The 26,569-nt window shown below is 36.9% G+C and overlaps 3 protein-coding genes and 1 pseudogene across 3 annotated transcripts in view; 1 reads left to right on the top strand and 3 right to left on the bottom strand.

Moving 5' to 3' along the window:
• LOC110317939 (olfactory receptor 10AG1-like) overlaps positions 1-1,547 on the bottom strand; it is a 2,592-nt gene extending 1,045 nt beyond the window's left edge. Inside the window, exon 1 of the mRNA XM_021192733.1 lies at positions 1,532-1,547. Within this exon, the coding sequence (XP_021048392.1) occupies positions 1,532-1,547 (16 nt within the window). The remainder of the gene's footprint in view (positions 1-1,531) is intronic.
• A 3,828-nt stretch (positions 1,548-5,375) lies between these two features.
• LOC110319212 lies at positions 5,376-7,563 on the top strand (annotated as a pseudogene).
• Positions 7,564-10,722: 3,159 nt separating this feature from the next.
• On the bottom strand, positions 10,723-11,667 carry LOC110319084 (olfactory receptor 10AG1-like). The gene has a single exon (XM_021194504.1). The coding sequence runs from the start codon at positions 11,665-11,667 to the stop codon at positions 10,723-10,725; it is 945 nt and encodes a 314-aa protein (XP_021050163.1).
• Positions 11,668-22,829: 11,162 nt separating this feature from the next.
• LOC110319007 (olfactory receptor 10AG1-like) lies at positions 22,830-23,835 on the bottom strand. Its single transcript, XM_021194387.1, has one exon. The coding sequence runs from the start codon at positions 23,819-23,821 to the stop codon at positions 22,877-22,879; it is 945 nt and encodes a 314-aa protein (XP_021050046.1). The 5' UTR covers positions 23,822-23,835; the 3' UTR covers positions 22,830-22,876.
• Positions 23,836-26,569: the final 2,734 nt, after the last annotated feature.

The following is a 26,569-nucleotide window of genomic DNA, read 5'->3' as shown; positions in this document are numbered from 1 at the left end:
TGTGTGTGTGTAACTAATGAACTCAGAATTTGTCATGACATGTATACTTTGTCACTGAATATATCTCTAAAGAAAATGTTTCTGTCTTTTGTCCACCCTCTACCTGATATAATTTATATTTTTCAATGGCACATGCTAATCTTTAAATGATTATTTAAATATCTAAAGTGGAAAATTCTCACTCAAAGATTCAATTTTCAGTTGTATCTTTAATTTTCTTCCAAAATTGTTTCCTAAGATTATCACAAAGCAATTCATTATGATTAAATATGATTTACTCATTTAAAAATTAACTTAAGAAAATATATTCAGTGTCCTTTGCTCAGTGTCTTAATGTGATTTCTACCTCCCTTTTATTCTCCTATTTGTCTTTCTGTGCAATTTCTTAATGATCAATTCAGCACCCAGTTTTATGACAAGAAATTTTACACTTAAAATTTTTGCAAGTCATTGTAACATCTATGTAATCAAAATTAATATTTTTCGCACTCATGGATTTCTTGGTTTGAAACTGTATATAAATAAAAAGATATAGTAATTGAAGATTTTTTTTTAAATAGCGATTACTCTGCAGTTTTATTTGCTGTGGTACAACACCAAACGGTAGCTGTATTGTTCCTAGGGAGCAGCATTCTACCTCAGTCTCTTTCCTCAGCTCCTGTAGGCATTTTGTGTACAAATCGCTAAAACCAATCTGCCAAAACATCTAAATCATCTAAAGTGAATCTCTCTCTCTACCGCTGTCTCTGCGTCTCTGTGTGTCTGTCACTCTCTCTGTGTGTCTCTGTCTGTCTGTCACTCTCTCTCTCTCTCCCTCTGTCTCTGTGTGTCTCTCTCTGTATGTCTGTCACTCTCTCTCTGTGTCTGTCTGTCTCTCTTGTCTCTCCTGTGTATGTGTGTGCATGTGTGTATGTCAGTCATTTGGAAATATTTTGGTCCTCATTTTTATACTGAGAAATTAAATCAGTAGAAATTTTAAGTAAATATAGGCATTAAAATTTCAAATAACTATAGTCATTTAGTTTTATTCAAATACTTTTATGAGTTTTAGCTGTTATCACCTTTGAAGCAATAAATTTTGTAATATATAATGAGTAATTATTTAAATCCTTTGAAAAATATATACAAATACATTATTATGTATATACACATATACATATACATACACACAAATGTACACACAAGCACACACACACACAAATATGGTAGCATTAATTTAGAAGAGTTTTTCTATGCCAAAATTGTGTTGAATCAAATGAAGAGATGCTAATATTTCTATAACATTTTTAGAATCATTTCTGATAAATATTAATACTGCCATCAGGAGCTATTTAGGAAATAGTAGGTGTCAGGCTTATGTCAATAATCTTCATTCAAACATTTCACTATTGTAGATAGGTGGAATTTTATAATATATATATATATATATATATATATATATATATATATATATATATAATTCAGGCACACAATTTTGTTGTCAATCAAATTAGTCTCTTTTCTTTGTAATTAGGTGAATTGTAATTCTTACCTTGATTTATTGACATATAACACTAAAATGATAAAGAAGTTTGATTCTCTAAGTTTAAATGTCTTCCTTTATTTAAAACAGAGTCCTAACTTCTTCCAAATATATTCTACTGTCATAACACACTTCCACTTAACAAAGCATGTTCTGTACCTTGGGGACAACTCCTTTCCCATGTTAATTTCTAATTGTAGAGNACCCTCTTTTCCTGTAAGTCGAGAATTTAATATACTACAAANCTCATATTAAATAAAATACCAATCCTTATGCATATTATCAGTATTCNGTTTTGTTATTATTCAAACCTAGTATAACAGAAAATATCAGAAATTGGTCACTACACGTTTGCAGTATTGAAGACTGAAATTGAGGTTTCCTGGTTGGGAAGGAACATTCAGTCACTGAATCACTTTTTCAAAGCTATAATTTATGGAAGTAAGGGACCACTGGATGACAAAATATTAACAGTGAATAACCNGTGTATGTCTTCATGCTGCAAAATCTCAAGAAACACACCAAGACAAAAGGTATCAATTGACATGTGCATCAGATTCTCACAGTGTTTTTCATATATTTGTTTACTTAAAAGAATAATTCATAAAATCATGAGTCTACAAATATCTTGATTAATGCACCTGTACATTTGTAACAGTTTCAGATTCACTTATGATGAATGTTATAATCTCTTATCTATCAGTGAGCAGGATCACTGTAGATCCTAAGAGGTTTAGATGGCTTGTGCAATAATCATTACACATTTTCATCAACGCATACATATTTAGATTTCTAAAGGATGTTACTCCTTGATCTTCCCTTAGAAACATTTATGTTCATACCTAAGAGTAAATGAGTTGATGATATTAATGACAATAGCCTTTAATGTATTATTCTGTCATATTAAGATATTATATTCAATTTTCATTGAGTCTGTCAAAAAAAAAAAAAAACATCAGGAAGGTGTTCTCAATGTTATTTGAAACCTAGCATAAATAGATGACTTCAATATTCTTTAGTTTACTAATTTGGTATTTATCAAAATCAGTTCATCTATGAAATATGGATAAAACATAATTATTACCTTTATTGACTTATTAGAGACAGAAAGTAGTAAAATTTGGCTTTGTAAAGTTACAAACAACCATTTTTATAATAGAAGATAATTAAATATATATATATAATGATATATTTATTCTACTGTAAGGACATAGTCTATGGGGACAAATTCCTTTTCTATATTCTTTCTAGTTGTAAGAAATTATTATTTCCTGTCACTCAAGGAATTTCAGGTAATTAGAAAGTGAATTAAATGCAAAAGTTATCTGAGTACAATCATTTTGTGTGTTCTCATTCTTTTTTGTTGTTGTTATAAAGAATTACTATTATAATTATATCCCAAAATTGTTAATAACTTTCTTTTTCAATAATTGATATTATATTCTTTTTAGTATTAAGGACTGTGGCAAAGATTCCTGTATGAAAAAAATGTACTACTAGGATTTTTTCTTGTTTGTTTTCTTCTTCCTTTTTTCTTTCCTTCTGTCTTTCTTCCTTTCATCATTCTATTTTTATGACACTAAATAATTAATGAATTAAATTCACAGTTGTAAGCATGCCTCTGTCTATTTAGTGAGAAGTGGCATGTGCCATCACAATATTAATATAGTCTAAGAAATTTGTACAGGCATAGTACCATAAAATGAATTAAGAAACAATTTGATCATTAAAAATGCACCAGCCCCTAGGAAGTGGGGAGGTCTGGTGGGTTCAGGATGGGCGAGTGAGGACATCCTCTTTGAGATGGGGGTAGGAGATATGGGATGAGCAAAAGTCAGAGGACAGACAGGGATGGTGATAACGACTGGACTGTAAAAAAGACAAATAATAATAATAATAATATTATTATTAATAAAGTCACTCTATTACGGGCAAAAGGGAGGGAGGATGGAGTGATAAAGTCTGGAAGGGGGACTCGGAGGTGGGGATAAACTTAGACTGTAAATAAATAAAATAATTTAATAAAAAATGTACAATGTATGTGGTCATCCTGAGCTTGTTTTTTAACATTTCCAAACTTTCATTGACTAAAATGGCATCTTTAAAATTTTTTTCATTTTTTTAGTCATTGAAGAAATACTTTTTTATTAAAATGTATTTTTGTACAATTTATTTGTATTACATTTTCCCCTCCCCCAACACCTCCCATCCTCCCCAGGTAAACAAAGAGAATTGTTAGGTATAGCCAGACTTTTGGCTACTTTGTGGGTTCTTTTCTTCCACACTTATTCAACCCTTTAAATTCTTCACATTCAACTCCCTAACACTAGATAGGAAAGACAGAAGGGAAGAGGGGAGACAGAATGAAAGAAATTACTAAATAAAGTTAGTTGTAGAAAGGGTGGTGGCAATATAATTAGAGTACTAACTATTTATTAAGTAGAGTTCCTTGGACAAAATTTGTTCTTCACTGTCAAGATAAGTAATTTCTTCTTGTTGTTGTTTGCTCTTTGTGCAGGACTTCATGACAAACCTCAAACAACAGTGACTAACAGCATCCAACCAACAGTCATTCACCCAGCCCCCATCAGGGCTCTAGAATTTATATATCCTCTTAAAGGTCCCAAGAATTACTACAAAAAAAGAAGAAAAGGAAAAAAAATAGCTATAGCAAAAGCTATCTGCAGCCGTCAAAATCATGCCCCTGCTATATCAACTGCTATGGATAATCTAAAGCAGCTCCATATCCCATACCTGAAATTAAAATGAAAGTACCTTCTTAAAATATTCTGTGTTTTTAAAGAAACTAAAATTTATATCCCATTTAGGCTTCCTTTTGTGTTTCTGTGCTTAGTTTTTGTTTGTTTGTTTGTTAGTTTTTTGTTTGATTTCAGGATACAAATAAGTTGACATGTAGAATTTCTAGAAATTATAAATAGCTCACCTAAAATTGGTCACACTTTTATAGCAACAGGAAGGAGAATCTGCAAATTTAATTTGTAGCTAGACTAATATTGAAAGGCTAATATTGTCATCCCTAGTCCTTCAGTGGTCATAACTAAGAAGTCCATTAATATTTGAGCTGGATCAAGCCCAAAAGCTTCTTTTCTGAGTTCTAAATTTCTGTGATCTATAAAACTCTATGCAAGCTTTCAGAGGAGAGAAACAATTAAACAGTCCCCGTAAGTTTCAACAGCTATGAATCACAATTACTAGTATGTCAAGATATGTGTAAAGGTGAATTAAGAGATACTCGAATGTTGTTGGAAACCAATCACTATCTAATTAGATTTAACTCCCATTCAACAGTAGAAAATCTATGTCTAGTCCAAAAAATGTAGCCAGCTTCCTGGACCCTTAGGAAAGAATCTAGTGCCTCCACTTTTGTAGTTCAACATAATTACATACTGCATTCAAAATCTTAACTTTAGAATTATGAGTAAGTATAGGCATGAATACTCTTCAAAACAACCTCTCTTTAAAGCAACGAGAAACCACAGAAAATAATTGAACATAATGCAGACATGACCCCCCCAAAACCGACCCCCCACAAAAACAAACAGTGGGGATCTCAAACTGTAAGGACACAAATATTGTATCTGAGAACATAATAAAGGAGAGGGTAAAGAGATTTTTAGAGTCAGGCTCCAAAAAGGTTGCTATAATAAAAAATAAATATAATGGCAACATCAGTGGACATGTCAACATGTAACTGCAAAAATTTGCTGGGGTTATAGCCTTAGACAGAGAACAACAGTAAAGTGATGACTACTGGTACGCAGATGCAGATGCAGTAGGGATCGCTCGGAGGCGGGAAGCACGCACGCAGCCTGGGGATGCTGAAGTGGGCGCGATGGCTCCCACCATGCAGTCTTCTGAGTTCTAGTTCACCCGGCAGCTGGCCTTCAGTGAGAAGGGTGTCTGCGACCACGCCATGAAGAAGCTGAGGCAGTATCTCAGCGCCAGGACGCAGAGCCACACAGGAAGTTTCAGTCAAGAACTCTTAAAAATATGGAAAGGACTCTTCTACTGCATGTGGGTGCAGGACGAGCCCCTTCTGCAGGAAGAGCTAGCAAACATTATTTCCCAACTTATCCACGTTGTAAACAGCTCGGAGGCTCAGTACCTGTTTATTCAGACCTTCTGGCAGACCATGAATCGAGAGTGGCAAGGGATAGACAAGCTGCTGCTGGACAAGTAATACATGCTGATCCGCCTGGTCCTGAGGCAGTCCTTTGAAGTTCTCAAGCGGAATGCCTGGGAAGAAAGCCAAATAACACTGTTTTTGGACATCTTGATGAAGGAGATCCTGAGTCCTGAGAGCCAGTCTCCGGATGGCGTGAGAGCCCACTTGATTGACGTGTACTTGGATGAGCTTACCATGGTGGGAGGGGGAGAGCTCTTAGCGGATCAGAACCTCAAGTTAATCGATCCATTCTGCAGAATTGCTGCCAAGACTAAGGACCACACGCTGGTACAGACTGTAGCAAGGGGTGTTTTTGAAGTCATTGTAGATCAGTCTGCCTGTGTATCTGAGGAGTCTGTGGAGGAGCATAAAACCAAAGAGGATGGCATTGGCTTCCCTACAAAGGAGTTGGCCTGTAGGAAGGCAGTCAGTGGGTAGAAGGGTGCACAGGACAAATGCCTCAGACGGAGTCATTGGCAGCAGAGAAAGAGACGTCTGTGCAGTCTTGAAAGATTTAGGGTCACCTCTCCAGTTTGACTATAAGGCTGTTGCTGATCGACTCCTGGAAATAGCCAATTCAAAGAGCACCCTGCCTTTCAACAGGAAGCGACTCTGCAGAGTAGTCAGAAAGTTCCAGGACCTCTGTGAAGGCAATGGTGCTCAACCCAGTTTTGCTGAGGACATTTCTGCTGAGGAAAATGGTCAAGCCCTTGGTCAGAGAAGGCACAAGAGGAAAAGGAAGAAGCTTTTAGAGAAAGCTGCTTTAGCAAGAGAGGAAAGAAACACAGTCTCTCCTGCTGGTGAAGAGGGCAGCAGAGGTCACGTTCACAAGAAGAAAAGGAAAAAGAGGAAGAGGAGCCACTTCCAGCCTGACACTCAGAACCTGGATGCTGTTGCCATGCTCAAAGTACCGAATGCGGAGAGTGAGCCTGACACTGCCCAGAGGCAGGCCCCACAAGCATGCGTGACTGAGCCTACTTGGCCTTGTCCAGCATCAGGGAGAACAGCTCCAAGCCTACCCCCATCATGCCCATACACAATAAAAGAAAACGGCCGAGAAAGAAGAAACTGAGGGCCCACAAAGAGATCTGCAAACCCACCAGTTTACCTCAGGAGGACATGTCAAAGAATGACTCTGTCAGTGGGCATCCTCAGAGCTCTGCTGCCCACATTTCTTCCTCAGAAGGTGTCCAAGCCCAGAAAAGGAAACGGAAACTAGAAGCTCTCCCTGTCAGCAGTGGTGACCTAACCGTACAGAAGTCAGGTACCCCAACAAGCCCAGTGGAGCTTGCCCAGACCACCCTGCCCCAGTGTAAGAGGTCACAAAAGAAAAGAGCATCCAGCACCCTTGACCCCTATGATCCATCCAGTCAAAAAACAGCAATCTCAAAAAAGAAGAAAACAATGAAGCTGATGTCAAATGGTGTGTTGGAGTCCGATGCTAGGCAGATCCAAGCTCTGGGAAGGGACAGGACTCTGAAGAAGCCGCTGAAATCAGAGGACGACTTTGTGAAGTTTGACACTCGGTTCTTACCAAAGCCCCTGTTCTTCAGGAAAGCTAAGAACAGCTCTGCCACCCATCCCCAAGGTCCTGCTGGCCAGCTGAATAAAAATCCCTCCAGTTCCAAGAAAGTCACCTTTGGATTGAACAGAAACATGACTGCAGAATTTAAGAAGACAGACAAGAGTATCCTGGTTAGCCCCACAGGCCTCTCCAGAGTGGCCTTTAACTCTGAGCAGAGGCCACGGAGTGCTGTAGACCCCCACAAGCTCCCCGGCCAATACTCCTCTGTCACCCATGAGGCTACCAGCCACCACCCCAAAGAGAAGGCCGAGGACTGCAGACTTCTTCTGAGAGCCAGAGGCCCTTTCTGAAGACTGCTTTTATACTGGATGTTCTCTAAATTATAACTTTTAAATGTAGGCTTTTTAATTATTTTACAAATACCCATGAGTGGGACAAATGTTCTGAACTTGGACTGCAGGCCTCTCCTGCTAGGCTTGCAGCCCATGGTTCGCATCTGCGCACACCCTCACCAGAAGGACTGAGTGCTGTTGGTACACGGAGTCCCCTCCCCCATGCCCATTGCTGCACCACCACAAAGGATTGCACACCTTTCTGGGTGTCTGCAGTCTCAGTCTGTCCCTTGTGAAAGAATGGCAGCTTCAGGCCGGACTGCGGGCATGTGGCTGTTTTTCCTGGGATTGACTCCTGAAATGGAATGAGCAATAGTGTAGCTTTTCTATGGGTGATCAACAGGAGGCTAGACAGGTGGTGGGGGAGAGGAATGCCACTTTTCCCTGAGGCTTCTCCTCTGCCTGGCCTGTTCCTGTCCCTGTCTTCCTACCTCTTTAGCAAGCAAAGTGTCTTTTCAGGAGGGCCAGTAACCCCCAGACTGTTGCCCACATTAGCACAGTTTTCCCAGGGCCTTCTGACTGCACCAGTGGGGTCTGGACCCCAGTCTTTGCCTGACCCGGAAGTTGGCTGCCCAGGAATAGAAGCCTGTTACCTGCCTCCATGGGTTGTACAAGCTCTTCTAGCTTAGTGCGGAACCCAGGGAGCCGCTCAGACTTCCACCAAAGCAAATCTGGCTCCTTTAGAGAGAAGCCTACATGGCGACTGCTCTTGTTTAAGGAAGCTACCTTGGGTCTACGAAGTGGAGAGGCCTTGGGATTAAGCACAATAGGAGGTGCAGCTCCTGCCTTTACCATGAGGAGCTGCAGGCTTGACATGGAGAGGCCAAGGCCCTGCATCTCAAGCACTCAAGAGCTCTGAGTTTGCCTACTGTGCGCAGGATCTCCCCAAGTACGTCCTACTCTGTACACCCTGTGCTGGAGCCCTACTTTCCACACCACTGCCCCTCGGGGGGAGGACTGCAGTTCGCTCCCACTGGGATCACAGAGTTCGGGTACCTGCTGCTGGCTTTGCTCCACACAGTCACGGGATCCATTTCCAAGTCTTGAGCCAACTGACTCCTGAATGCCATTCCCGGAAGGAACCAAGTGGTGACTTTGTCCTCTGCCTGCTCAGTCAAAAAGTGTATCACCAGGCCATAAAGATGGAGATGATGTTTTGCTTATGTCACAGTAGGTCATGTGCAGTGTCACTTGTGGTTGCATGGTTACAGCGTGCTGAGTTTGACCGGTCCATTCAAAACTAAAAGCCAAGTGAGTCTTACAGCCCAGTGGTATGGAGCAAGACACCAGGTAGCAGTGGTAGAAACAACCTCACACCATTTTCATGATGGCAGCTCATCCTCGGGGACTGTGAGTGTCCTCAAAGCACACCTCCTACCGAAACTGCTCCCAAGATGGAGGGTGAAACCTCAGTGCTGGGTTGACAAATGGGAGTCGCCTTGCCTGGACCAATTCCTGCACAGCACAGGAAGGCTTTGCCCCATGAAGGATTGCATTTAGAATGGTGTCCTGGTACTTGATGGAGAGTCTCAAGTAAAATTGCTGTTAAATTTCTTCAAGTCCAGAGAAGCAAATCTTAGTGCAGGTGGACCGAGTTAGTGTTTGATAAGACTATCTCCATCCTTAGTATGGATGTGGTCAGTTCTGCACAATTTGGTTTCAAACTAACTTTTTTTTCCCTTCTGTTTTAAAAAAAACAAAAATAATAATAACGTCTCAGTATGTATCCTATCCCTCACTGGCCCCACTGGTGGTCTTCCTGCCTCAGCCAGGCGACTGCTGGGTCACAGTATCACCTTTCTGAAGTAAAGCACAAGAAGGAGCATGAGGAGGTGATTGGGAAGCAGTCCCTGCCTGGGAAGTGGGTCTGTGTTTTCTCTAACTGCCACAGTACTGTGTGTTTACGATCAAATTGTATTGGTGTCTCCAGGGCTTGTTGGTACAAAACAAAGCCAAGACCAATGAAAAGAAATGTGTTTTTATCTTCGGATTGGTCTTTGATGTTGCCTCTGTGTATATCAAAATAGACCTCTGGGAATGACAGTCATGTAAGGGGTTGGAAAACTCAGGTATCTGTCATTTTTGAAAACAGGATACAGCCGGTACCTATCCCTGTTTCCCCAGAGCTAATGGGCTTGCTCAGCCACTGCCATTCCCTGTGTCTACAGCAAAGGATCTGGACCCTGAGTGCAATTCCCCATCTTCACCACAGGGAGAAAACAAATGCACCCAGCCATGGTCTAAATGTTGTAAGATCAAAACCCACTCAAAATCAGCAGGAGGAAAAGGGTGCATACACAAGGGTGACCCAGAAAGATTTCCAGTCGGCCTCAGCAAGGGTTGTGGCAAACAGAGCTTGGGAGAGGCTTCTCCAGGAGCCAGAGTACTCAGAAAACCAGGAACCATTCATATAACACAAATAACAATTTAGACCTAGCATGATACACAGTGCATCCAGAGCTTAAGAGGTGGAGGCAGACCTCTCTACATGACAAGTTCCAGGACTATGCCTTGAGACCCTGCCTTAGAAAAAAAAATTATTTATTTTATATGTATGAGTGGCTCAGAACCATCCATAATGTGATCTGACGCCCTCTTCTGGTGTGTCTGAAGAGTGACAGCTACAATGTACTTATGTATAATAATAAATAAATCTTTGGGTTGGAACAAGAAAAAAAAAAGTGATGACCACTGCTCTCAATTTCATACACAAACCACAGAATTAGGAGGTGCTATTATTGTATGTTATCTATCTATCAAAAAATCTATCTATCTATCTATCTATCTATCTATCTATCTATTGCTTTATCTGTCATCTATATATCAACATCCCAATAATAAAGAAAAATTGTCACTTTTTTGAGATGGAGGTTTTATAATAACAGGAGAGGCTGGAGGAAGAGACACTATAGAGTTTGAAGGAGAAACTCCGAAAGGAAAAGGAATTGTATTTTTAATTAAAGTACATTAACTTAAAAACATAAATAGATATGATAATACAGTCTCAGGTACAATGTAAAATGGAATCTACAAAGTTAATATAGTTCTCATGAGTGTGGTGGAAGCTGGTTATTTACTTGTACCTAAGTCAATGGATCTAAATTTTAGGTAAAAGCCTTCTTAATGCTGCAATCACATCCTTGTTTCTGAGGCTATAAATTAAGGGATTAAACATGGGGGTCACAATTGTGTAGAACAGAGAGAGTAGCTTGTCAGTTCCTACAGAATGAATGGACTTTGGCCTCAAGTAGTTAATGGTAGCTGATCCAAAAAATAAAAGCACAACCACCAGATGTGAAGAACAAGTGGAAAAGGCTTTTGCACGTCCTGTGGCTGTTGGCAACTTTAGAATGGTGGCAATGATTTTGCTATAGGAGGCAAGTATTAACATAAAAGGGGAGGCAACAAAAAACATAGCCACTAAATATACAGACAGTTCATGCATTGAGGTGTCCCCACAGGCCAGCTTGAGAATTGGGGGAACATCACAGAAGAAGTGCTCTATTATATTAGAATTGCAGAAATGTAGAGAGAATATTCGACANGTTTGTCCTATCTGGACTGGGAGACCACCAAGCCAAGAGCCCACTGCCAGCTGAGTGCACTTTGTTGGGTTCATGACCAGAGGATAGTGCAGAGGGTTGCAGATGGCCACATATCGGTCATAGGACATCACAGCCAGCAGGAAACACTCAGTAGCTGCCAGAATTAGGAAGAAAAACATTTGAATAGCACAGGCCAGGAGACAAATTCCTCTATCTTGTGTCCAAAGATTGTAGAGAATGCGGGGAAGGGTGACTGATACATAACAAATTTCCAGAAATGAAAAATTGGCCAGGAAATAATACATGGGTTTTTGTAGTGCAGGATCAACTCTTGCTATGACAAGTATAAAGGTGTTTCCTATTAAGATAGCCATATACATTATGGAAAACATCCCAAACAAAAATGTTTGCAGGTTAGGTACGTCAGAGAACCCCAATAAGAGAAACTGTGTCACCGAAGTTGCATTATCCATGGCAGTGTTCTCTGAGTGTTCCATCTGTGGGTATGAATCAACCAGAAGTGCAGTTATTTTACTGTCACTGTCTATCGATTTATTTATCTATAAACTGAAAATAGCATCATAACTAATGCCTCAGTGTCATAGAAGAAACTAAAAATGAGGTAAACTGCATTATCAGGTACTAAATAGGCCCATGAAAAACGTCATTTTTCAAGTTTCATTTTTGACAGGATGTTAACGCATGTTCTAGTTAGTAACAATAAGGTATGCCACTTTCAATAATCAGCTACTCAGAGACAGAACTCCAAATGAATATTCATTTATACAATGATTCATTTCTTTCAGTTAATATTTTTTATTGTTACCTAATGTGTCTATGAGTAGTTATTATCACACTTAATGTTCTTTTCATGTTAATAAAGATTTATTTTAATATTTTTGATTATACTTTCTCACAATGTTTTATCCATTTTTGGTCACCTCATTCTAGATCCTCCCTACTGTACTACAATCAAACTTTATATTATTTCTCTGTCTCATACTCTGTCTCCAAAACTTGAAAATCATACTAATCAAAACTAGAATAAGTAAAACAAAATGCAACTAGAGACCACCCAAAGAAGAGCAAAACAAGCAGTGTATTTTGTATCTTCCAACTCATCGTGAGTGTGACATATGGTTTGTATATCCACTGACACTGCAATAGAGAATGCTGACTTTCTATTTCCAAGCAGGAGTCAATTATAGATGCATATGTGGCCATTACTTTAATTTTATCTACTCTTACAGAAATAGCTCAATTCTCATTTGTTTTCAATACTTCTTGAGTAATTCTACATTAAGTCCCATTATTTTTCAAGGGAAAGGTGAAATTCACAGTAAATAGGAGACAGAACACCAGGCATATTAAAGACTTATGTCTGCATGGTGTTCCAAGATTTTTGCTCTAAAACATAAGTGCAAGTTGAGGCCATGTTAAATATGAAAAATAAAACAGAATTTCATCATGACAGAAATTTGATGTTATAATTTCTTTTCTTTTCAGATTATTTCATGTGAAATATTTATAGACTAAAAATAATTAGTAAAATGTGAAATTTGAATTGACTGAAAATTTGTTGAACTGAAACTACTAGGTAAGAATTCTAATTATGAAGGTATAATTTTACACTCAGAAATACACAGAAAAAAGATTTTTTCTTTTTATATTTTTACACTATATGGTTAAATTCATATAACATTTATTCACCAATTTAATTCAATATAAAAAGTAATTTTGGAGATAATGTTAATGTTTCTTCTCATTTCACTGAGGACTAGAAACTATTAGGTATTCTGAGGTTGCTCAGCCAGATGCTGCCCACCAAACTCTCTTCTTGAAGGTCCCACACAGGAAATAACATCTCCCCCCCCCCACTTCATTATATCTGCTCTTTCTTACACTTTCCCTATCAGTCATCACCATTTAAGTAAAAGGATGCATGTCTACATTAAACTAAGCTAGGTTTATAACATTTTAAAAAAAATCACTCAAGGAACAGATTCACTTCTACTTTTCTAGTTAAAAAAACATTTATTAAGCTTCTCTGATTATCTGCTAGGTTTCATAGAGGGAGTTTTGCTTTCAATTCTGAAAAGAACAAATAATTTTACTTACATTTATAAATTTCTTCATTTAAATCTATGTAGAAAGGAGGCACTGCAATTATATGATTCAAGATGTTCTTACATTCTCCTTTTTTGTTTGTTTGTCATTCTGATCTAATGTCAGGTTTCATGCATGCTAAGCAACATTTTACCAGTAAAATTTTTCATTAGTATAATTTCTTCAAAAAGTCTTCAAATGTTTTGATGTGTCTGTTTCTAATGATTATAAAACATATTTGCCGTTCTTTAGAATTGTGTAATCACAGTAAGAAAAAGAAAATCAGTAGGATTTTATGTTAAATCTAGGCGTATTGGATTGATGTAACTTATGTTTATTTAACTAACATCCATCTTTGAAATACTAATTTCAGTTACTGTACCATTCACTGTGATATTAATTACAACATTTAATGTAAAAGTGCACCCAATTTTTTTCTTTCTCTGACCAAGTGTTGAATAAATTGAAGATGATGAGTAAAAAATTCTATGTCTTTCAGTTTAATGTTTCCATACTTATTTACTATGAATATTAGCGCTTAGCAATCAGAGATACTTGGGGAAATGGTAGGTTACCAACTGATTTCAATCATATTCATCAACATTGTGATCAGCTGTTATAGCTGGAACTCCTGATTTAATACAAATACATTTAAATAGGTGTCTAGTCAAAAAATAAAATGACCTGGTACACATTAGTACATAAGACAATGATATTGTTGAAAATAATTTAAATCATTATTCCTTGATTTTTAAAAGTTTACATTTTTAAATTTGATCCAATAATGCCAAATATTGGAACAATAGATACTCTAAATTATTATTTGAGGTTAAATCCATGAACCCTTTGCAGTATTTTGTAAGACTCCATTTGAATGCTGATATTTTTAAGAGAGTAAAAGTACAAGTATAGATAGGTTTGATATTTTCCAAAAGAAGCTCAAGGGTATCAGTTTGGACTCTAAGTAAGGTAGCATTCTTACCTTTATTGATCGATAAATTTCTGAAAATGAAAAAAAAAATTAATTGTGCCTAAAATTTTTCCTTTTGTCATAGACTGACCATTTCAATTATATATTCTACTGTCAGAATACACACTGCAATTTTAGTGGTAGAAGTGCATTACTCTAGGGATAAATTTCTTTCTCATGTTACATTTCAATTAAATGAAACAATGTATTTGCCATTTGTCATTTAACAAATAATAAAAATGAACATATGAAGAAAACATACCTTGAGCTATGATTACTATATAACCTTAGCTATTTCTCTTTTGTGCATAATTATTAAGAAACATAAGTTCTGAAAGCAAAAAACATAATAAAGCAGAAAACATTTTAACAAGAATTTGTCGTCCTTTTTAAGTACTATGGATAGTCCCCATGGACACATAAATGTGAATAAAGAATACTCCCAACATTCCAACTTCCAAATTCTTTAACCCCTTAAAACCATATATTTACTCAGGTGTACACAAACACACACACATTAAATAAACAGATATGTTAAATTAATTACAAAATGTCATATCCTCTACTAATTTGCTATGTTTCATATATCCTCAGGAATTGTATTTTAAGTTAAATCTTATTTTTCACTAGAAAGTAACTTCTATGTGTTCCTAGATCCAGTCTATTGATTTTTTTTATAACAAATGGTTGTATTTCAGCAGTATTTGTAACATATCACCATTTATTATAATAATTATTACTTGTATATCTACATAAAATATAATTTCTGTCCACTGCTTCTAATATTATAAAAGTTATATAGCAATATGTACTCTACTGAATAAATTTAGGAGCTTGATATAGCTACCTGATGAAGAGGTTCCAGCATGTGTAAAGTCATTATTTAGGATATTAGAAAAAGATAAAACCTAGATTTATGATTTTATGATAAGCTATTAACTTGGGTTGTCATAATTAAATCAAACTCTTTTCATTTAAAAATGCATGAGCTTTCGTTATTGAATTTTCGAATACTGTTGACACTAATGCATCAAATTAAATTATGTTATTTTCAACATGATACAACAAATTATGACCATCTAACTGAGTCAGTTATAACAATAATGTCAAAGTTCTTTTTTAACAGGGAATATTATACATAATTTAATAGAATGTAACACTGAATGAATTGGAATTTGGGTTAAATGTTCCATTCATAGACTTACCAACAAATTAGCTTCAACTTTACAGATAAGGTTTAATTGTGAAGAGCTATCATTGTAAAACTGATATTCCAGAGAACTAAAAGTAAATAATTTTTATTTTATTAAATATGTATCCAAAAGTATATTCAACTGTTATTGCTCAAAGAATGTTCTAATAACTCATTTAGTTAATAATTATATCAGAATTTTGTAATATATTATAACTAAATTAAAGAAATGAAGCTCAGCAAATCAAAGTAGCATTTAGAAAGACCACCATCTCATTTATAAACATTTTCACAGGCAAGGTGAAATATCAAGGAAGTCACAAAAGAAGTGATTGGTGTGGTGGGAACTAGCAAGTGATAAAAACTTTGTATTGTCTACCATCTATCTGTACCTGAATTCATCCCACTGAACCAAGATCCAGCTGAGAGCAAGATCCTCAGATGAGTCTCAGGAGTAGAGAACAGAGCAGAGGGTTACAGACAGTAACGTAAATATCATTGTACATCACAGCCAGGAAGAAGCCCTCTGTGGATCCCAGGGCAGGAGTGAAGCACAGTTTTGTAGCACAGGAATGAAAGAGATAGCTCTTCTTTGAGTCTCAAGACCATCCTAGGAATAGTTACATATACATCTTTAAAAAGGAAAGTTTGCCAAAGGGGAAAAAAAAACCCATGTGATGAGAACAATGGTGTCATTGCCCAATAGGGTAAAGGAGTATGTAATAAATAAGAAGGGAAAACCACTGGAACTGAGAAATCCATCATTGGGAAGAGAGGCCCCTTGGTCTTGTAAACTTTATATGACCCAGCACAGGGGAATGACAGGGCTAAGAAGTGGGAGTGGGTGGGTAGGGGAGCAGGGGCAGGGGACTGTGTATAGGGAACTTTCGGGATATCATTTGAAATGTAAATAAAGAAACTAATAGGGCTGGTGAGATGGCTCAGTGGGTAAGAGCACCCAACTGCTCTTCCAAAGGTCCGGAGTTCAAATCCCAGAAACCACATGGTGGCTCACAACCATCTGTAACAAGATCTGATGCCCTCTTCTGGAGTGTCTGAAGATAGCTACAGTGTACTTGCATATAATAAATAAATAAATCTTAAAAAAAAAAAAGAAAAAATAAATAAAGAAAGAAAGAAAGAAAGAAAATAATAATAAATAAATAAATATATTTTAAAAAATTGCAGAACAAATCCCCTTAGCTTGATTTGATTTCTTCCTGAAGATTTCGGTTGGTGGTTTGTTGTGTAGCAGATTCAATTAACCAGATTATTTATTTTCTTTTTAAGATAAGAAGCATTTAATTAAATATTATAAATATTAATGATAATCATAGTAATATTTTCAACTGTAAAATGGGATTATTTCAATCTTCCTTTATCTGTTGAGGCCTGTTTTGTAACAAATTATATGGTCAGTTTTGGAGAAGGTCCAATGAGGTGCTGAGAAGAAGGTATATTCTTTTGTTTTAGGGTAAAATGTTTTGTAGATACCTTTAAAACCATTTATTTCATATTTTATGTTAGTTTCACTGTGTCTCTGTTTAGTTTCTGTTTCCAGGATCTGTCCATTGATGAGAGTGGGGTGTTGAAGTCTCCCACTATCATTTTGTGAGTTGTAATGTGTGCTTTGAGTTTTAGCAACATTTCTTTAATGAATTTGTATGTCCTTACATTTGGAGCATAGATGTTCAGAATTGAGAGTTCATCTTGGTAAATTTTACCTTTGATGAGTAAAAAGTGTCTCCCCTTATCTTTTTGGAGAGCTTTAGGTTGAAAAGTCAATTTATTCAATATCAGAATGGCTACTCCAGCTTGTTTCTTGGGACCATTTTCTTGGAAAATTGTTTTCTAGCCTTTTACTCTAAGGTAGTATCTGTCTTTGTCCCTGAGGTGGGATTTCTGTATACAGCACAAAGTCAGGTCCTGTATAAGCACCCAGTCTGTTAGTCTATGTCTTTTTATTGGGGAATTGAGTCCATTGATATTAAGAGATATTACGGAAAAATTGTTGCTTCCTGTGATTTTTGTTGTTATATTTGGAATTCTGTTCATGTGGCTATCTTCTTTAGGTTTGTTGAAAGATTACTTTGCTGCTTTTTCTTGAGTTTAATTTCCCTCTTTGTGTTGGAGTTTTCCCTTTATTATCGTTTGAAGTGAAATGTAAATAAAGAAAATATCTAATTAAAAAAACTCAAAAAAAAAACAAATGCTCAATTTGAGGAAAGATATTGCATAAATTTGGTTTTGTCATGGAATACCATAGTTTCTCCATAGTAATTACCATAGTAATTACCATAGTAATTGAGAGTTTTGTTTGGGTATAGTAGCTTGGGCTGGCATTTGTGTTCTCTTAGGCTCTGTATGACATATGCCCAATATCTTCTGACTTTCATAGTTACTGGGGAGAAGTCAGGTGTAATTCTGATATATCTGCCTTTATGTTACTTGACCTTTTCCCCTTACTGCTTTCAATATTCTTTGTTTTGTGCATTTGGTGTTTTGATTATTATGTCATAGGAGAAATTTTTTTCTGGTTCAAACTATTTGGAGTTCTGTAGAGTTCTTGTATGTTCATGGGCTTCTCTTTCATTAAGTTGGGGAAGTTTTCTTCTATAATTTTGTTGAAGATATTTACTGGCCCTTTAAGTTGTAAATCTTCCTACTCATATACACCTATTATCCTTGGGTTTGGTCTTTTCATTGTGTCCTGAATTTCCTGGATGTTTTGTGCTCGGATTTTTTTTTTTTTCATTTTGCATTTTATTTGATTGTTGTGTCAACATTATCTTCTACACCTGAGATTCTCTCTTCTATCTATTGTATTCTGTTGGTTATGCTTGTATCATTGGCTCCTGATTTGTTTTCTACGTTGTACATCGTGGTGCGGAGCCTAGTGCGCACCACGATGTACAACGTCCACAAGCAGGTGTCCTGAATTTCCTGGATGTTTGTGCTCGGATTTTTTTTTTTTTCATTTTGCATTTTATTTGATTGTTGTGTCAACATTATCTTCTACACCTGAGATTCTCTCTTCTATCTATTGTATTCTGTTGGTTATGCTTGTATCATTGGCTCCTGATTTGTTTTCTAGGTTTTCTATTTTCAGAGTGGTCTCCCTTTGTGATTTCTTTATTGGTTCACCTTCCATTTTTAGATCCTGGGTGTTTTTTTCAATTCTTTCACCTGATTGGATGTGTTCTCCTGTATTTCTTTAAAGGAGTTATTTATTTCCATCTTAAAGTCCTCCATCATCATCATGAGAAGTGATTTTAGATTCATATCTTGCTTTTCTGATGTGATGGTGTATCCAGGACTTGCTATGGTGGGACAGTTGGGTTCTGATGATGCCAATTAACCTTGGTTTCTGTTGATTCTTCTTATGCTTGCCTCCTGCCATCTGATTATCTCAAGTGTTTGCTGCCTTCAATATATCTGATTGGAGCCTGTCCTTCCTATAATCCTGGTTGATTCAGGACTCCTCAGAGTCCAGCTTTCTCTGTGATCCTATGATTGTTGGATCCTGTGAACCTGAGCTTCTGGGTGTGTCAGAGTTCTTGGAAGTCAAGCTTCCACTGAGAACCTGAGATCCTGGTGTGACCAAAAATCTGATAACCTGGTATCCTGGAATCCTAAGATCCTGGGTGTGTTACAGCGCCTGGAATTGGTGTCTTTATGGAGACCATGGGGCTATCTGCTGTGTTTGAAACCAGGTTATATCATCAGGGATCAGAAGGAACCTGAGCTGTTGGTCAGGCAGGGCTCCAATGTCCTTGCTTGTGCTGTTACAGGGATGAGCAACAGTTGTAGGGCAGACAGGGAAGGGGATAAAGACTGGGCTGTAAAAAAGATAATTAATAATGATAATGATAATAATAATAAATGTACTCTCTCTGAGAGGCAAAGTGGAGGGAGTATAGAGTGACAAAGTCTTGGAGGGAAACTGGGAGGTGAGGCAAAATTTAGATTGTAAATAAATAAAATAATTTAATAAAAAAATGTACATTGTATCTGGTCATCCTGAATTTGTTTCTTAACATTTTCAAACTCTCATTGATTAGAATGGCCTCTTTATATCATTTTTTTAAACATAGAAGAAATTATTTATTAAAATGTATTTTATACCATATATTTGTATTACAGTTTCCCGTCCCCCCAACACTTCCTACCCTTCCTAGGTAAACAAAGAAAAGTGTTAGGTGTAGTCAGACTTTTGGCTACTTTTTGGGTTTTTTTCCACACTTATTCAACCCTTTAACTTCTACACATTCAACTCCCTAAGATTATATAGGAAAGACAGAAGGGAAGAGGGGCGACAGAATGAAAGAAATTTCAAATTAAAGTTAGTAGTAGAAAGGGTGGTAGCAATATAATTCAAGTACTTTCTATTTATTTGGGGCATTGAGTTCCTTGGGTAAAATTTGATCTTCAATGTCAAGATAAGTAATTTCTTCTTGTTGTTGTTTCTTCTTTGTGCAGGACTTCTTGACAAACCTCAAACCATGGTGACTAATAGCATCCAACGATCAGTCACTCACACAGTCCCAATCAGTGCTCTAGAATTTATACATCCTCTTAAAGGTAACAAGAATTCCTAAAAATGAAGTTATCACCAAAGCTATCTGTAACTGACAAAATCATTTCCCTGCTATAGCACAAGACAAAACATTGACAACTGTTATGGATAATGTAAAGCAGCTCCATGTCCCATACCTGAAATTAAAATGAAAGTACCTTCTTAAAATATTCTGTGTTTTTCAACCCTGAGATTCCACTTCACACCAGTCAGAATGGCTAAGATCAAAAATTCAGGTGACAGCAGATGCTGGCAAGGATGTGGAGAAAGAGGAAAACTCCTCCATTACTGGTAGGATTGCAAGCTGGTACAAATACTCTGGAAATCAGTGTGGTGGTTCCTCAGAAAATTGAACATAGTACTACTGGAAGATCCAGCAATAACACTCCTGGGAATATACCCAGATGATGTTCCAACATGTAATAAGGATACATGCTCCACTATGTTCATATCAGCCTTATTCATAATAGAAGCTGGAAAGAACCCCGATATCCCTCAACAGAAGAATGGATAAAGAAAATGTGGTACATTTGCACAATGGAATACTACTCAGCTATTAAAACAATGAATTTATGAAATTCTTAGGCAAATGGATATATGTGGAGGATATCATCCCGAGTAAGGTAACCAAATCACTGAAGAACATATATGATACACACTCACTGGTAAGTGGATATTAACCCAGAAATTTAGAACACACAGGTACAATTTGTAAAACACATGAAACTCAAGAAGAAGGCAGACCAAAATATGAATACCTCGTTCCTTCTTAGAATTGGGAACAAAATACCCATGGAAGGAGTTACAGAGACAAAGTTCAGAGCAGAGCCTGAAGGAATGACCAACCAGAGACTGTTCCACTTGGGGATACACCCTGTAAATAACCAACAAACCCAGACTCTAGGCAAATGCCAACAAGAGCCTGCTGACAGGAGCCTGATATAACTGTCTCCTTTAAGGCTCTTCCAGTGCCTGGCAAATAGAGAGTGGATGATCACAGTAATCCATTGGACAGAGCACAAGGTCCCCAATGAAGGAGCCAGAGAAATACCCAGGGAGCAGAAGGGGACTGAAGCCCCATAGAATTAACATCAATATAAACTAACCAGTACCCTTAGAGTTCCTTGGAAATATACCACCAATCAAAGAAAACACATGGTGGAACTTGTGGCTCTAGCTACATTTGTGGCAGAGGATGGCCTAGTCGGTCATCAATGGGAGGAGAGGCCCTTGGTCCTGTGAAGGCTCTATCCTCCAGTATAGGTGAATGTCATGACCAGGGATGGGAGTGTGTAGGTTGAGGAGTAGGGGGTGGGGGAGCGGATAGAGGATTTTCAGAGGGGAAACTAGGATAGGGTATAACATTTGAAATGTAAATAAAGAAAATATCTAATAAAAATATTCTGTGTTTTTAAAGAAACTAAAATTTTCATCACATTTAGACTTGCTTTTTGTGTTTCTATGGTTAGTTTTTGGGGCTTCATTTTTTTTTGTTTGTTTGTTTGTTTGTATTGTTTTAGGGATACAAATGAATTGACATGTAGAATTCCTAAAAGTAATAAATAGCTCACCTAAAATTCATCACACAATTATAGCAACAGTGAGGAGAACCTGCAGAATTCAATTTCTAGCTAGAGTTATACTGAATGGCTAATAATGTCATCCCTAGTCCTTCAGTGGTCATGACTAAGATGTCCATCCATATTTGAGCTGGATCAAGCCCAAAAGCTTCTTTTCTAAAGTCTAAATTTCTAGGTTCCAGAAAACTCTATGCAAGCTTTCCGAGGAGGGAAAGCATTAAACAGTTCCAGTCAGTTTCAACATCTATGAATCAAAATTACTAGTATGTCAAGATATGTGTAAAGGTGAATTAAGAGATACTCCCATGTTGTTGGAAACCAATCACTGTCTAATTAGATTTAACTCCCATTCAACAGTAGAAAATCTACCTCTAGTCCAGAAAATGTAGCCAGCTTCCTGGATCCTCAGGAAAGGATCTACTGCCTCCACTTTTGTAGTTTAACATAATTACATACTGCATTCAAAATCTTAACTTTAAAATTATGAGTAAGTATAGGCATGAATCCTCTTCAAAACAACCTGTCTTTAAAGCAATTAGAAACCACAGAAAACAGCGATTGGACACAATGTAGACATGAACTACCCCACACCCCCTAAAAACTCTTCAACAAACAAAACACTGGCGATCTCAGACTTGAGGGAAACATCCATGCTACAACTATTGTAATTGAGAACTTAATAAAGGGATTTTAAGAGGTAGAACACCAAAAAGGTTGCTGTAATAAGAACTCAATATAATGGCAATATCAGTGGACATGTAAACACGGAACAGAAAAAATCTGCTGGGGATCTAGCCTCAGACAGAGAAAGACAGGAAAGTGATGACTACTACCCTAGATTACATACATGCATACACATACACAAACCACAGAATTAGAAGGGGCTATTAATGATTGTCATCTATCAATCTATCTGTCTATCAATCAATCAATCAATCAATCAATCTATCTATCTATCTATCTACCTATCCATTCATCTATAACTGTATCTATCTTTCATCTATATATCAGCATCCCAATGATAAAGAAAAATTGCCACTTTTTTTAGATGAAGGTAGTATAAGTAACATGGGAGAGGCAAGAGGAAGACACTATACAGCTTACAGGAGAAACACCAACAGGAAAAGGAATTATATTTTTAATTAAAATACATTAACTTTAAAATATAAATACATATGATAGTATAGTCTCAGTTACAATGTAAAGTGGAATCTACAAAGTTAACATAGTTCTCATGAGTGTGGTGGAAGCAGGTTTTTAACTTGAACCTAAGTCAATGGATCTAAATTTTAAGTAAAAGCCTTCTTAATGCTGCAATCACATCCTTGTTTCTGAGGCTGTATATTAGGGGATTGAACATGGGGGTCACAATTGTGTAAAACAGAGAGAGTAGTTTATCAGTTCCTACAGAATGAATGGACTTTGGCCTCAAGTAGTTAATGGTAGCTGATCCAAAAAATAAAAGCACNACCACCAGATGTGAAGAACAAGTGGAAAAGGCTTTTGCACGTCCTGTGGCTGTTGGCAACTTTAGAATGGTGGCAATGATTTTGCTATAGGAGGCAAGTATTAACATAAAAGGGGAGGCAACAAAAAACATAGCCACTAAATATACAGACAGCTCATTCACTGAAGTGTCCCCACAGGCCAGCTTGAGAATTGGGGGAACATCACAGAAGAAGTGCTCTATTATATTAGATTTGCAGAAATGTAAGGAGAATATTCCACAAGTTTGTCCTATCTGGACTGGGAGACCACCAAGCCAAGAGCCCACTGCCAGCTGAGTGCATTTTGTTGGGTTCATGACCAGAGGATAGTGCAGAGGGTTGCAGATGGCCACATAGCGGTCATAGGACATCACAGCCAGCAGGAAACACTCAGTGGCTCCCAGCATAAGGAAGAAAAACATTTGAATAGCACAAGCCAGGAGACAAATTCCTCTATCTTGTGTCCAAAGATTGTAGAGAATGCGGGGAAGGGTGACTGATACATAACAAATTTCCAGAAATGAAAAATTGGCCAGGAAATAATACATGGGTTTTTGTAGTGCANGATCAACTCTTGCTATGACAAGTATAAAGGTGTTTCCTATTAAGATAGCCACATACATTGTGGAAAACATCCCAAACAGAAATGTTTGCAGGTTAGGTACGTCAGAGAACCCCAGTAAGAGAAACTGTGTCACCGAAGTTGCATTATCCATGGCAGTGTTCTCTGAGTGTTCCATCTGTGGGCATGATTCAACCAGAAGTGCAGTTATTTTACTGTCACTGTCTATAGCTTTATTCATCTCCAAACTGAAAATAGCATCATAACTAATGCCTCAGTGTCATAGAAGAAACTAAAAATGAGGTAAACTGCATTATCAGGTACTAAATAGGCCCATGAAAAATGTCATTTTTCAAGTTTCATTTTTGACAGGATGTTAACGCATGTTCTAGTTAGTAACAATAAGGTATGCCACTTTCAATAATCAGCTACTCAGAGACAGAACTCCAAATTAATATTCATTTATACAATGATTCATTTCTTTCAGTTAACATTTTTATTATTACCTAATGTGTCTATGAGTAGTTATTATCACACTTAATGTTCTTTTCAGGTTAATAAAATTTATTTTAATATTTTTGGTTAAACTTTCATACAGTATTTTAACCATTTTTGGTCTCCTCATTCTAGAACCTCTCCACTGTTTTACAATCAAACTTTATGTTTTTTCTCTGTCTCATATTCTGTCTCCAAAACTTGAAAATCATACTAATCCAAACTCGAACAAGTAAAACAAAATGCAACTAGAGACCACCCAAAGAAGAGCAAAACAAGCAGTGTATTTTGTATCTTCCAACTCATTGTGAGTGTGACATATGGTTTGTATATCCACTGACACTGCAATACAGAATGCTGACTTTCTATTTCCAAGCAGGAGTCAATTATAGATGCATATGTAGGAATTACTTTAATTATATCTACTCTTACAGAAATAGCTCAATTCTCATTTGTTTTCAATACTTCTTGAGTAATTTTTACATGAAATTCAGAGCAAATAGGAGACAGAACATCAGGCATATTAAAGACTTATATTTGCATGGGGTTCCAAGATTTTAGCTCTATAACATAGGTGCAAGTTGTTAAATATGAAAAATAAAGCAGAATTTCATGATGATAGAAATTTGATGTTATAGTTTCTTTCCTTTTCACATTTTTTTCATGTGAAATATTTATAGACTAAATATCATTAGTAAAATGTGAAATTTGAATTGACTGAAAATTTGATGAACTGAAACTATCAGGCAAGAGTTCTAATTATGAAGGTATAATTTTACAGTCAGAAGTACACAATAAAAAGTTTTTTCTTTTTATATTTCTACACTATATGGTTAAATTCATGTAACATCTATTCACTAATTTAATTCAATGTATAAAATAATTTTGGAGACAATGTTAATTTTTTTTTCTCATTTCACCGAGGACTAGAAACTATTAGGTATTCTGAGGTTGCTCAGCCAGATTCTGCCCTCAAAACGGTCTTCTTAACGTTCCCACACAGAAAATGCCATCATTTTTACCCTTTTCATTATATCTGCTCTTTCTTACACCTTCCCTATCAGTCACCACCATTTAAGTAAAAGGATTCATGTCTACATTAAACTAAGCTAGGTTTATAACATTTAAAAAATCATTCAAGGAACAGATTAACCTCTAATTTTCAAATTTAAAAAAATATTTATTTAAAACAATGAATTTATGAAATTCTTGGGCAAATGGATGTATCTGGAGGATATCATCCTGAGTGAGGTAACCCAATCACAAAAGAAATCACTAGATATGCACTCACTGATAAGCAGATATTAGCCCAGAAACTTAGAATACCCAAGATACATTNTGCAAAACACANGAAAACCAAGAAGGANGACCATNGTGTGGANACTTCATTCCTCCTTAGAATAAGGAANAAAATACNCATGAAAGGATANAGGTACAGAGACAAAATTTANAGCTAAGATGAAAGGATGGACTATCCAGAGACTACCCCATCCNGGAATCCATCCCATCATCAGCCACCAAACCTAGATACTAATGCACATGCCAGCAAGATTCTGCTGAAGGGACCCTGATATAGCTGNCTCTTGTGAGGCCATGCCAGAGCCTGGCAAATACCGAAGTGGATGCTCACAGCCAGCTATTGGATGGAACACAGGGTCCCCAACGGAGAAGCTAGAGAAAGTACCCAAGGAGCTGAAGGGTGCTGCAACCCTGTAGGTGCACCAACAATATGAAGTAACCAGTACCCCCTGAGCTTGTGTCTCTAGCTGCATATGTAGCAGAAGATGGCCTAATCTGCCATCACTGGGAAGAGAGCCCCCTTGGTCTTGCAAACTTTATATGACCCAGCACAAGGGAATGCCTGGGCCAAGTAGTGGGAGTGGGTGGGTAGGGGAACAGGGGCGGGGGAGGGTATAGGGAACTTTTGGGATAGCATATGAAATGTAAAGAAAATAATAATTAAAAAAAATTTGAAAAAAAAAAAGAAAGTTTTCCAGGGTTAGTTACAGTGTCAAAACATGGAATATTTTATGTAAGTGTAGAAAGTGCAGCTGGAATTTCACTGTACATTTAAGTAGTGCTACTTTTTAAAGGGAGCAATTTATTCTATTTACAATTTGTAATATGAAAAATATGAATACAATAAACTTATGCTCACTCATCAAAAAAAAGACAAAAACAAACAAACAAAATATTTATTAAACTTCTTTGATTTTCTGCTTGTTTTCATGGAGGGAGTCTTGCTTTCAATTCTGAAAAGAATAAATAATTTTGCTCACATTTATACATGTCTTCATTTAAATCTATGTGGAAAGGAGGCCCTGCAGTTATATGATTCAAGTTGTTCTTATATTCTCCTTTTTTGTTTGTTTGTGGTTCTGATCTAGTGTCAGGTTTCATGCATGCTAAGCAACGCTTTACCAGTAAAAAT

Source organism: Mus pahari, chromosome 3, assembly GCF_900095145.1.
Source record: "Mus pahari chromosome 3, PAHARI_EIJ_v1.1, whole genome shotgun sequence".
In the NCBI taxonomy this organism is placed as follows: Eukaryota; Metazoa; Chordata; class Mammalia; order Rodentia; family Muridae; genus Mus; species Mus pahari.
This window is presented reverse-complemented; position numbering and strand designations above follow the sequence as displayed.